This window comes from Gadus macrocephalus, chromosome 8 (genome assembly GCF_031168955.1).
Source record: "Gadus macrocephalus chromosome 8, ASM3116895v1".
Classification (NCBI taxonomy): Eukaryota; Metazoa; Chordata; class Actinopteri; order Gadiformes; family Gadidae; genus Gadus; species Gadus macrocephalus.
The window spans coordinates 1,163,323-1,177,103 of NC_082389.1; the positions used below are offsets into that span (position 1 = coordinate 1,163,323).

General features: G+C 42.4%; 1 protein-coding gene across 2 annotated transcripts; it reads right to left on the minus strand.

The window, feature by feature from the left end:
• Nucleotides 1–967: 967 nt before the first annotated feature.
• Nucleotides 968–10,371, minus strand: LOC132462420 (tissue factor-like). 2 transcript variants are annotated; one of them, XM_060057952.1, is made up of 8 exons: nucleotides 10,113–10,371; nucleotides 9,164–9,272; nucleotides 8,816–8,902; nucleotides 7,274–7,353; nucleotides 6,702–6,883; nucleotides 4,032–4,188; nucleotides 2,776–2,841; nucleotides 968–1,603 (listed from the first exon to the last, which is right to left on the minus strand). In XM_060057952.1, exons 1-8 carry the CDS (start codon nucleotides 10,180–10,182, stop codon nucleotides 1,473–1,475), a joined length of 882 nt encoding a protein of 293 aa, XP_059913935.1. In that variant the 5' UTR covers nucleotides 10,183–10,371; the 3' UTR covers nucleotides 968–1,472. The 2 variants fall into 2 exon arrangements, with proteins under 2 accessions (XP_059913935.1, XP_059913936.1); XM_060057953.1 differs by lacking the exon at nucleotides 2,776–2,841 and having other exon boundaries at nucleotides 10,113–10,364.
• Nucleotides 10,372–13,781: the final 3,410 nt, after the last annotated feature.

The window sequence follows — 13,781 nt, forward strand, 5'->3', positions numbered from 1 at the left end:
CGTTTACCATTCGTTTACGAGTAGTGAAGCTATTTGAATCATTCGTTTACATTCGTTTACGAGTAGTGAAGCTATTTGAATCATTCGTTTACCATTCGTTTACGAGTAGTGAAGCTATTTGAATCATTCGTTTACGAGCAGTGAAGCTATTTTAATCATTCGTTTACCAGTAGTGAAGCTTTTTGAATCATTCGTTCACCAGTAGTTAAGCTTTTTGAACCATTCGTTCACCAGTAGTTAAGCTTTTTGAACCATTCGTTCACCAGTAGTTAAGCTTTTTGAATCATTCGTTTACCATTCATTTACCAGTAGTGAAGTTTTTTTAACCATTCATTTACCAGTAGTGGAGCTTTTTGAATCATTCGTTCACCAGTAGTTAAGGTTTTTGAACCATAATACAGTATCCCTAGTTGGTTTAACAGTGACTCCTCAGTAGTTACTGAATAACTGTCACCTAGGGCCCCGTTAGGGCCCTAAGTGACAGTTAGGGCCCTTGCCCCAGTTAGGGCCCAGGTCGTTCATCATTCGTTACTCATTCATTCCTCGGTAACTACCCACGTTTTTGCGTACCTTATTGTAAAGCGTTACCGAGTAAAGTGTGTTGATTTGAATTATTGCTTTGGAAAATCCTTCTTGCTTATAAAACAGTTCTAACATAAGAGATATGTTCATGTCCAATTATGATTATTAGATACAACAATACCAAAATAGAAACAGGTTTAAGTGCAAGAAAAGCTAAATGTGTTTGAAGCCTGTACCCTTAATGTTTGCCGACACACTCATACGCATACACAGTCACACAGCCACAAACAAATTCTTACAAGTGATATATATATTATATATACTATGTATTTGGGCTTTGTCATGTGACAAATTAATATGTCCCTTGCAAATTACTACATTAATATGGTTATGAATGGTTATGCACAACACTCATTATAAAGATATTCAGTGGAATGTTCTCATCAACAGATGAACAATTCATATTTATTATTGCTTTGGAAAATCCTTGCTTATAAAACAGTTCATACATAAAACACAATCTCAAATGTAATAATGATTATTGGGTACAAAATATAAAAATATATACTTAGAAAACAGGGTCAATTGCAAGGCAACATGTGTGTGATGCCTGCATGGTAATCATTTCTGGACACAGACACACACACACGAGACAGGAATGATCTGTGAGGTGATTACATCAGATGTAATCTCTTATATATAACTGTGCTCCGTCATCTGACAAATGAATGTGTCCTGTAATTATTAAGTTAGTGACTCTGTGAGCTGTACACACACTCCCTCCCTGCTGTCTCTCACAAACGCACACACACCCACACACACACACACGTACACACACACACACACACACACACACACACACACACACACACACACACACACACACACACACACACACACACACACACACACACACACACACACACACATGGACACCGGTCCTAAGCGGTTCAGAGCATCTGAGCGGTCCTCTGTTGGCGGCGTTGCCGGCGGCGACGGCAGCAGACGACGGAGGTGATGATGATGACGAGGAGCAGGAGGAGGAGCAGACACAGGCCCACCACCACCTCGGCCCTCAGCCCTGCAGGGGGGGGCAACCACAGCCACGTCACTCACCAATGTCTCCGTGGCAACCACAGCCACGTCACTCACCAATGTCTCCGCGGCAACCACAGCGTTGTGAAGTGAGGCGGGGAATAATCAATAATCAATAACGTGAAGCATTATGTTCCTGTTATTTCTGTCACTCTTGTGAGTCTGGGGATGAACACAAATTAGGAATGGTTTGCGTTTGTTGAAGCGCCACAAACCAAACAACATCCCATAATCACTGCAGTAGGTACAAGCGAACCTCATTAACTACCCACAATGCTTCCGTCTATCTGTGTGCCAACACCACACAAATGGAGTTACATGAACTCAAGATGTTATGTTTCGCTGTATCAAAGATAAATCGGTCAGAATGGAGCCGGAAGCAGTCTTCACTGTAAAGGGCCTCACACAGACGCAGGCGTAGTCGACTCACCACAGATATTCTCGCTGTGCGTTTCATTCATTAATAGCCCACGGGTGGTTATGGCATTTCTAGCAATTGACACAATCTTAGCGGTTAAAACTTTCCTAAAGCATCCTTAACATTTAGCTGCGCTATCATGTTGATTGCAGCAGTGTGTGTGTGTGTGTGTGTGTGTGTGTGTGTGTGTGTGTGTGTGTGTGTGTGTGTGTGTGTGTGTGTGTGTGTGTGTGTGTGTGTGTGTGTGTGTGTGTGTTTATGTGTTTGTGTTTGTGTGTGTGTGTGTGTGTGTGTGTGTGTGTGTGTGTGTGTGTGTGTGTGTGTGTGTGTGTGTGTGTGTGTGTGTGTGTGCAGGGGTAAAGCACAAAAGTCTGGGCCCTCTTCTGTCCTCTCCTCAGCTTTTCCCTCACCCTTAGAGCTTAACTTCTCTCACTCTCTTCACCTCCATCATCCTGTATCGCATCTTCTTGCTCACTATCTGCTTCAGATACAAGCACGACGCATGCAGGGTTGATATTAGACTCTTAACATGCAATAAAACAAGATACTAGATGTTAGTGTTGTTAAAGCTCCTTTCAGTTTTAGGCCCAATCCCATTTCTATCCCTTACCCCTTTCATTTACCCCTTCCCCTTACCCCTTCAAAACAAGGGGGAGGGGTGAGGGGAAGGGGTAAGGGGTAGAGATGGGATTGGGCCTAAGTGCTACATATGATTGCTTGGAATACATTTTCATTCTCACCATTTGAGCTCCCCCCATCCTCAGTAGTAGGAGATGGTGCCACTGCTCCACTCTCTGTGGTGGTTTCTAAAACGAAGGGCCATGTGTTTCATCAAGTTAAGCTTTGCTAGGTATTTGACTTATTGGATAGATATAATGTCACATGACATTGAAGGTATGATGCTTTTTTTTTATATATATATATATGCAATATCATAAATGATACTAAATAATACTAAATAAATTATACTAAATAATACTCTCTGCGGTTGTTTAAAAAAGGCCATGTGTTTCATGGTATTAGGTATTTGATTGACATGCTAGGTTTTGATATTGATCGATATAATGTCCATTTACGATATTCAATACAATCATGCACCAAGATGGATTCCTCAATGACTGCATTCAATCTGAACTACTGCTGAAATAAGCCTAAACCATTCTTAAGCCATGTTTCTTAAACCGTTCGTGCTCACTTTATTTTGAAAGAAATCAGTCAGGAGTTGCTTTCCCTTTCTCTTTCCTTTCTTTTGTTACTTTTTTTGCGACCCAGATTTCCTGGGAAAGACGTGACTGCAAATGATGCAAATTAGCATTCCAGCATTACCAGTCAATGGCGGAATAAACCATTTGCACCTTCTATAAGGGGTAGCAGTGAGCCTCCACTCATTTTTTTTATATGTATTAAGGTCAGTACCTCAAATGTTCTATTTAGCCAGTTTAAAGTTACTTACGACATGAACTACTTTTAAATTAAACCACTTTTTATCCCGGTCTTTTCGAGGGACCTATCCCCATCGGGCACCCAGTCCCACTATTCCCCCACTACGACACCCCTGTGTGTGTGTGTGTGTGTGTGTGTGTGTGTGTGTGTGTGTGTGTGTGTGTGTGTGTGTGTGTGTGTGTGTGTATGTGTGTGTGTGTGTGTGTGTGTGCGTGTGTGTGTGTGGGTGTGGGTGTGTGTGTGTGTGTGTGTGTGTGTGTTTGTAAATACATGTGTGTAAATGCATGTGTGTGTGTGTGTGTGTGTGTGTGTGTGTGTGTGTCTGTGTGTGTGTGTGTGTGTGTGTGTGTGTGTGTGTGTGTGGTGTGTGAGTGTGTGTGTGTGTGTGTGTGTGAGTGGGTGTGTGAGTGGGTGTGTGTGTGTGTGTTTGTAAATACATGTGTGTAAATGCATGTGTGTGTGTGTGTGTGTGTGTGTGTGTGTGTGTGTGTGTGTGTGTGTGTGTGTGTATGTGTGTGTCTGTGTGTGTCTGTGTGTGTGTGTGTGCACACACCGTTGAGGAAGGGCCCGTGGGCCTTGGAGCACTGCTGCTGGCTCCAGGCCCCCAGATCTGCTCTGGTGAGGACCTTGGCCGCCACGCTGAAGCAGTAGCCCTCGTTGGGCTCCAGACCGCCCACTACAGCCACGTTGCTGTCCACGTCCGTCTCCTTCTGCAGAGGGCCACACACTCACGTGAACCCCTCACTCTTCACACTCACGTGAACCCCTCACTCTTCACACTCACGGTGAACCCCTCACTGTTCACACTCACGGTGAACCCCTCACTGTTCACACTCACGGTGAACCCCTCACTGGACCCCCTGTTTATGAGTGTGGAATCATTACCCGGGGAGCATCCATGAAGTGACTTGCAATACATTGTAAATGGAACCTGAAATACTGCATGGAAATAAAGTAGGTGTTACAACATCCGTGTGTGCTTGTATGTGGGCTGATGTATGACAAATAACAATGTTATCTATCTTCTTATTTGATGGAAGGTATCTGAATGTATTTATGGATTTTGTATCAACTAATCTGTTATGTGTTGGACCCCAGGAAGACTAAGCGACTATAGAGTTTTCACCTAATGGGGACCTGTTCAGAAACAACTAACCAAATCCTAAAATAACGAATTAGATCACACGACATTCAGACTAATAGCGAAGCATGTTGCTTTTATGTTTGAGTAACTCGATACGGTAATAAAAGAAGAAGACAGCACAATCAAACATCAGACCACACAATGATAGGAAGTCTGAAGAATGAAAGAAGTATGACCATCAAAACCGTTAAATCATATATAATGATAAGTGGTTCGAAGAATGAAGGAAGTATGACCATAAAAACCCAGTATTTTAGGTTCCCATGGGAAGCCTCCCTCCATAGTTGTGGCCATAAATAATCTTCAAACAGTTGAATTTGTTTGAACATCTAAAGTCAGTTGGGTATGATATCCAAGCTAGGGCAGCAGAAATAGGTTTGAAACATTTTATCAACTATGAATCTCAGGCCACTCTACTATTAGTCTGTCTGGGAGGAAAGAGTACAACGACAGTGGCTGGTCGGTATCATATGAACATCTTTATGCGGGACCATAAAACGACTACAAAGCTTGTGTCCTCCCCACTATTGCGAAACCCATCCTGAAGACTGAATGCTCGTCCCTCCTACCTCCGCGCACACTCTTAGGTTAGGGAACCGTTGTGCTTTCAGGCGAAGAGTCATGGGAAATGAGGCGGTTTTCCAGGTGGGAGTGTGAGCAAACACAGGGTCTCTCTGATTCATCTGCTGGGAGTGACGGATCAGCCCTGCACTGTTTTGGACCAACTGCACAGGCCCTGCCAAATCCCTTTAGTTATTTATTGATTTATGGCCACAATGAAAGAATGCTTGAAAGATTACATTAAGCGAAACCCCAGAAGGCGTATTAGTACTTTATTTTCCATCTGGGATCAGTAAAGCACCATCTTATATGGTTGTATCTTAAAATAAGATGGACTGATGTGTGTCCACTAAGCTCAACCCCAGATTCGTAAATCAAACATACTCCCTGACTAGATCAGAAGCAAATATTGGAGAATATGTCAACCACATTATCTTTAGTTTTTTTTCAGAAGACCATGGTATGTTTCAGTGCCGTGATAAGCAATTTGTGAACAGATTGTGAGGGTTGTGGTACTGTTCAAATAGGACGGAAGCAGGCGCATGAATCGTTTGTTAAAGGATTGTCCATCAGGTTGATATCGTGACATCCTGGCTGTGTCACTCCTTTGCCGCCTGCCATTAATTAACCTAAATTACCAACAGGTTTTTCATTTCCCCATCAGTCCTCCTGTATATATAGCCTGTTGGTTTTCCTCTATTCGGTTTCTACCTTTACTCAATGCTCTGAACTCAACCAGACTTCCTCTGTGTCTGACACAACCCACCAGCACACTCATGTATACATCCTGTTGTGTTGTACAAGACGTTTATACAATCTTTAGAAACGGTTGTATTCATTCACATTTTACTACCAGTAACAACTAGATTTCACTCTCATCTTTATAGCCATCTAAAGCCTTTTCCAATATATATATACCTATAAAAAACTGTATTTGTACAAACAAAACATCAACATATATCACGCTGTGAAAGTTGAGAACGGGCAGAAAGAAAAGATAATTAGTAGTTTTCCTCTGATCAATTACTACACATTTTTAGCTATTCCCCTGAAAAAAAAACCGGTGCGTTTTCCACGTTGTACGACTGCATCGCCATGTGCACTGAGTGATGGAAATCCCATACGTTGTTTACTTTTGATAACTGAAGCTTTGTTTTACATTCCTTGTATTGTCTATCGCCCATAACTGTTCCTAGTGTTATCTAGTGTTAACCTTCGTGCCTGGGGAAAACCGGTCAGAAGCGAGCAGTGACCCCGGTATACATTCCTCTGCCTGAATGAACACAGCCATCTCTGTCCTTACGGTAAACTGAATTGAGTATTGACAATTGCATTGCAGGCAGCTCTGCTATCTCTGAAACAGTATTTTGGGCTCACTCTGCTTGAGAGGAGGCTGTTGTATGCATACATAAAATAAGGTACATTTTCTGCAACTAATTAAGAAATTGCCGCAACAACAGGAAATGGTCACACACGCATCTCTCAGTCTGTGAGGGTGGAGAAAAGATAGTCCTTTACCTTTCTGGTGCTTCCGACCTTTTGGTAGCTGACCCTGTAGTTCAGTTGATTCTGGAACACGTCTCTGATGGTGAGCAGACTGCCGTTCTTGTAGAGGGCGGTCAGAGGGTCTGTGATGGTGAGGGTCACACTGCCGTCTGCCACGCGGGCGTCGAGGCTGAAGGACACGGCTGTGATCAAACCTGGGAGAGAGATAGAGAGAGAAATAGATGGAGTCAAAGATGGATGAACAGAGAAATGGAGAGAGAGAGAAGAAGAGAGACATGTAGAGAGGAGAGGATTATATTGTTCTTGTTGGTTTCTGTAAACTTTGGCGATGCAAAATGGGATTTTGTCTCTGGCTTGGCAGTCGTATTCAAAATAAGTGTGATTTGTTTTACTACAGACACATCTGGCGTTTTCATTAAACGGAACAAGAAAACATATTTGTGCATAAAAAATGTGTGTTTTATGATTCCTTAGATATAAATATCTGTGCTTAAATTAATGTGTGTGTGTGTGTGTGTGTGTGTGTGTGTGTGTGTGTGTGTGTGTGTGTGTGTGTGTGTGTGTGTGTGTGTGTGTATACTTACTTTGTTTGTAGGGGGTGAAGTAGTCAGAAGTGCCCCACCAATCAGTGGATATTGTTTTCTTCAATCTGGCAGCATAGGATCTGTTAGTACACAAATAATGTCAGTTCCAAATAACGTGCATATATATATATATATTATATACAAATACTGTATATACACATATATACACATATATACTATACTATAATAGGCCTACTACTACACTACACAACACTATATCACACTATACTACACTACACTATATTACATTATGTTACACGACCATACACTACACTGAACTATACCATTCTATGCTATACTTCTCTATATTACACCACACTCAACTGTTCTGAACTACATTATAGGATAATATACTTGTCTACTCTATACTATACTACACTATACTATACTACACTATACCTTTTTATACAATACTAAACTTTACTATACTGTACTATATGAATTAATACTTTATTCAAGACTTAAAGTTCCATATAAAATACAATACAAATACAAGGGCAACATAGATTAATATACATACAAGCATCGATTAAAATAAATACATGCATCGATTCCATTGTTTCCACAACCCAGAGAAGTACCTTGTATCACTGTTTAATATCAGGGAATGCAAACATTAATTTGTTTTGTGACTCTAGAAGTCGACACATAAATGTGTGCATAAAATTCCTCACCACAGCAGTTGAGCTGGGTTGAGCTGGGTAAAATGTAGAGTGTAGAGTACAGTCGGCTCTGAAGAGACTTACTTTAACATCTTCCGCGGTCTATGGAATTTGCGCGCCGTATTGACCTATGCAAAAAGTTTACAGCACTGGCGCTGGACATCATCATCATCAGCCCACAGATCATCAGTGATGTAGTGACCCAAATACCGAACCATCTTAACCACATCTCGAGTGCGGTCAGACAGAAAGAATGAGGGAAACTTTTGCTCCTGATCCTCTTATCCTTCTGATCCTCCTTAGTTTTAGGAATCGTAATAACGCTCTTCTTGGAATTGAACTTAATGGCATATTGGACTCTGCAGCTACAGCACACTTTAAGCAGCTGATGAAGCTGAAACTATATGGAGACATGATGACCAAATCATCAGCGTGCCTGAGGTGCTTGGTAAGACTCTCCCACCATACATCCAGTCTACTGTACTACAGTGGGCGGCTGTGGCTCAGGAGGTAGAGCGGGTTGGCTGGTAACCAGAAGGTTGTTGGTTCGATCCCCTGCTCCACCTAGCTGAGTGTGGAGGTGTCCTTGAGCGAGGCACCTCACCCTAACTGCTCCCGACGAGCTGGCTGTCGCCTTGCGTGGCTGACTCTGCCGTCGGTGTGGGGATGTGTGCGTGAATGGTGAACGTGAGGCAATATTGTAAAGCGCTTTGGGCGGCCAATGGTTAGGAATGCGCTATATAAGTGCAGTCCATTTACTATACTATACTTTTCCATACAATACTAAAAACATTTACTATACTACACTCCACACTCTACACAATATGACACCATACCATAGGACCCTATCCTACACTGTACTGAACCACAACACACTCACTTCTCTGGATCAAGGACGTTGGTCAGATCACACTCCGTCTCTCTGATGTCTAGACAATTAGGTGCAGACAGCCAATCCTTGTCATGCCTGTACAACACACAACACAAGACGACACACACACACACACACACACACACACACAAGAAACACAAGCAGCTATAAACACACAACCTCACCTTGTTTATCATTGGCATTACCAACCGGCTCAAAAGAACGGGACATGATATGAGGATAAGTCACTGCTGATAAGTCGATGCAAGTTTAGCACTCTGTTTAACGCTCTCTTATACTGTGTGCCATCTACTGGGCCGTGGTTAAATGTTTGTAGTCTCTGGAGACGGGTCCTACTCAGCGTATTCGACGTCGTAGGACGGGTCACCGGCCTCAGGCTCCCAGGTCAGCAGGGTTTTAAAGTTGGTGGACGACCAGTGAAGTTTGTCGTGGTTGAATTGTTGGCCTGTGTGACACGCAGGGACACAAAGAAGAGAGAAGAACTGCATGCAGTCAAATCCACAGTGAAAGTGTCACACAAACGTATAATGGTATAGATGGTTTATAAGGATGATATAACATACGATACACAAGCACACACACGGACACACACACACACGCACACACACACATACAGACACACGCACACACGGACACATACACACACACACACACACACACACACACACACACACACACACATACAGACACACGCACACACGGACACACGGACGGACGGACACACACACACACACACACACACACACACACACACACACACACACACACACACACACACACACACACACACACACACACACACACACACACACCCTTGATTTAACTTTAACTTCAACTTTTGAATGGTCATAGCAGTCAAATGAAAGGAACTATATGGGCAAAGGGTTGATCAATAATCAGGCCTAAGGGAAATTTGGGAAAGGAAAATCCCTTCATACATTGAGCAGAGCCCTAACTTCATAAGGTTGAAACAAACAAACAAGGCTTGATTGTATGCAGTGTCAGCCCACCAGTCAGAACCTTTCCCAAACATGTGGATCTTTTCAACTTGTTCAACATAAGATGGATCACATAATCAAATCTTGTAAGCAAGTAACATAAACAGAAAATGTCTATAGATCGTTTTATATATGTGTGGGTGTGTCGTGTGTGTGTGAGAGAGAGAGAGAAAGAGAGAGAGAGAGAGAGAGAGAGAGAGAGAGAGAGAGAGAGAGAGAGAGAGAGAGAGAGAGAGAGAGAGAGAGAGAGAGAGAGAGAGAGAGAGAGAGAGAGTGTGTGTGTTTACCTGCGGTTGCTACTACCAGTGAAGTCGCGAAGACGACGCCAAAATACTGAAAGTGTTTTAAGAAATCCATATCGCTGTTGCGAAGAAGTTTGATTTTAATTTGGCCAATATACCGGTTCCGTTTTGGCCCTTTGCGTGTTCCGTGTTTGCTTGTTGCTGAGTTTTCTGTTTGCTACGGATTGGGAGGAGGCTGCTCTTGGTTCGGTACCCAGGTGGTACGGTACCACGTGTTTTCTCCTCGTCATTTGGAAATCGGTGATCCCACCCACTGGACACCCTTGAGACAGCTACTCTGGAAGTGAGCACAACTCTGTGTCTTCTTGTGCCTCGTCAACTTATTACGTGTTATAACTGTGGTGGAGAATATGACGATTGACGAAGCATACTCACTCATAACTCATAACTCAAAAGCGGGCGGTCACTCAAGCATGCACGCATGCAATCGCGCACGCACACACACACACACACACACACACACACACACACACACACACACACACACACACACACACACACACACACACACACACACACACACACACACACACACACACACACACACACTCTCTCTCTCTCTCTCTCTCTCTCTCTCTCTCTCTCTCTCTCTCTCTCTCTCTCTCTCTCTCTCTCTCTCTCTCTCTCTCTCCCTTAACTGCTTTTATCTCAGTCTGCTATATAGTATTTATGTGTTGTTTGTTACATTAGAGATTGAGAGAATAATAGATAGAGAGTTTGGTAGAATAGATCTGAAAGAGGAGAGACAGGAAAGGAGTAGAGGACAGGGATGAGGCAAGGAAGGGTGAGATGAGGAAAGGAGTCGCGAGAGGATAAGAGAGGAGACAAAGGCTATAGAGAGAGGAGAAGAGAGGAGAGGAAGGGAGACATGAAGATGGATATTAGACACAGAGTTTCAGTTTAATTCACCCCAGTTTCTCGATGGTTAACTGAGCATACAATGTTGTCCTTGAAAACAAATCCAATTTCGTTTCTGACATTTGGAAACCATTTGAATTGTAGCAGGCATGCTTTAATTAACTCCCTATTGGATCATTGCCATAGAGATATAACCATTTTGGGAACATTTGCTGTGAAATATATTAAGAATGCCATGATCTTTGCGTCTCCCCCTTAACCACCACACCCTGCTAGAATGTGATTTCATTGTGTCATTAATTAGCAAAAAATGCTAGTATGTTGCTTTGCAGACATGAACTGATGCTGTGGCTGTATTGTAAAAATGACACACAAAAGTAGCTCCTAAATGCAAGGCAGAATTATTTATTTGAGGTTAATCTGTGAAATGAATTATTACATGCATTATACGTTTGTGAAGATGTTTTTGGATTCCCCATGTGCCAGTGATTGTATACAAGTTATTGTAATAGTGAACAATGCATAAGGTGTTACATATACTGTAACAACATTTACAGATCACAATTTGGTTTAATGATGACGACATGTTCACACAAAACAACTGTTCACTCGAATCAACACACTGCTCTGTTCGGGGAGCTGTTTTGTCCCAGTGAGCATCTGCGTCCGATACACAAGGCATCTGCGTTAATTTAACAGCCGTCATAACCATGCGGACCGCAGGCTTCAAGTTCAGCCTTCCCAAACACATTGATAAACACGCGATTGAACACCGTTTCAAGTCACATTTCTTCTCCTTTCTGATTCTATTTAGAGGTTCGTATTCTCCAACACTGGATGAAGTATGCAAACTTTTCTGACGGGAACCTCCACCCAGATTGACTGGAAAGCCGTCGGGGATGTTGGGGAGGGAGCGAGAGAGATTAGTGTCTGGAAAATGTATGCCAAAAAATTCAACAGCTTTTTTCACATGTTCTGTAAAAGTAGGCCTGATCGTTTTACAAGAGCGCATTAGATGGATTGTTTATCATGCAAACTTTCCATTTGACTAATTCCTTCTTATTTTGTATTTGTATTAGTGTAGTTGTCATCTACACACAAAAACACAGACATACATACCGCACACACACACACACACACACACACACACACACACACACACACACACACACACACACACACACACACACACACACACACACACACACACACACACACACACGTATATATATCTCTCTCCTTCCGAAGAAAAACTAGTGACTGGGTATTGCCTCATGGGTCCCAGCGGTATTCCAAGAGGGTGAGGTCTCAGCCAGGGGAGTGAGACCTCTTCTGTAAGCAGTTCCATTCCAGGAAGTCTCAGGGAATGACTGGAGAAACTCAAGAAGCCCTTTTTTTGGAGTCAATTATGTTGGACGATGATTGGAGTCCATGAATTGTTCCATATGCCAGATTTTAAGGTTAGACCCTTGAGTCAGTGGTCAAAGGTTAATAATCAACGTTTTGACTTCCTCTTCAAACAGGTATTGCCCCACAGGGAACCGATGAATGGGATTTTCAGATAGACCGGATTATCTCATTTATCAAATGCTGCAAATTTCTAGCAATAAATAAACTGTTGAATGGCAAGAAGCAAAGCATTACAATATTATTACGACTCACACATCCCTATCCACATACCCACACACGCACACACGCACACACACACACACACACACACACACACACACACGAACACGAACGCACACACACACACGCACACACACACACACACACACACACACACACACACACACACACACACACACACACACACACACGCAGGAAAAAATGCTGAGCCATTTTCTCAGAGTGAAAAGTGTTTTCCTCAAGAAGAGCCGTTTTTGCACTATTTTAAGTTTGATGAGTACAATTTGGAGTCTGAGTGGGAGCAGAATTATAGAGCGGTTGTACAAAGAGTGATCAATAGGCGGAGCTTTTCTAAAAAGTGAAGCTTCGTTTGTCCGCCATTACTCTTCCCGACACCTGACCGCAGCTGAAGTCATTGACAGAAACTGCAGAAAATTAGACCACTGATTCATAGTTGGTGTATGAGATACGAGGCAAAACACAACTTCTTTAAAAGGCAGCTAAAAAGCTTCAAGAACGTTACAAAGACATTAGCAAAAAAACACCAGTGTGACATGGCTTACTTGTGGCAAACATTTGATCCAAATGACATGAAAATGGGTCCAGGCAAAATGAAATCCTTGAATGAAATGGACCAAAGTTTCTGAAAACCTTAAAATGCCTGTTTGGACTAAGGTTCTTGATGTTAAATGGCTGAAATGCAGTGGAAATGTATTTCAGCCATATGTGTTGAAGTCGAAAATTAAAATTTTAATCAAAGATGAGCAAGTTCTTTAGAAACCATATGCTTAAATGAACATGTCCATGCGTATAGGTATTGCATACATCAGAGGCACCCTTTGTCTCAGACATAAAAGGTATTTTTTTACCACAGAATATTTGATATACTGATGTCTTATGGCGGTGATACAGATTAGTTTATTGTGCCTTACTGTTTCATGTAATTTCTCCCTCTTATATTTATTCTCTTCACTACTCTAATAGACCTCTGAAGAATAAGTCAGAGGTCAAATGTCTATGGGAAATAACATGGCGTTTTAGAATGAGCGTGCATTACAAACTCTGTAGGTGACGAAGAAATAAAGGCTGCTCACGTTTTGAAGTACACACTTTTTCCATCTAGTTTCCTTCTTCAGCGTTGACCTCTTCGCCACCTACAGAGTCTGT

Bases quoted from the DNA above. Each gene is read 5' to 3' on its own strand.
- LOC132462420 (XM_060057952.1), bottom strand. From the start codon at position 10,182: ATGGATTTCTTAAAACACTTTCAGTATTTTGGCGTCGTCTTCGCGACT. The intron at 9,273-10,112 runs GTAAACACACAC...CGTGTCACACAG, and splicing joins ACTGGTAGTAGCAACCGCAG to GCCAACAATTCAACCACGAC. The intron at 4,189-6,701 runs GTAAAGGACTAT...GGCCCTCTGCAG, and splicing joins AGGTCGGAAGCACCAGAAAG to AAGGAGACGGACGTGGACAG.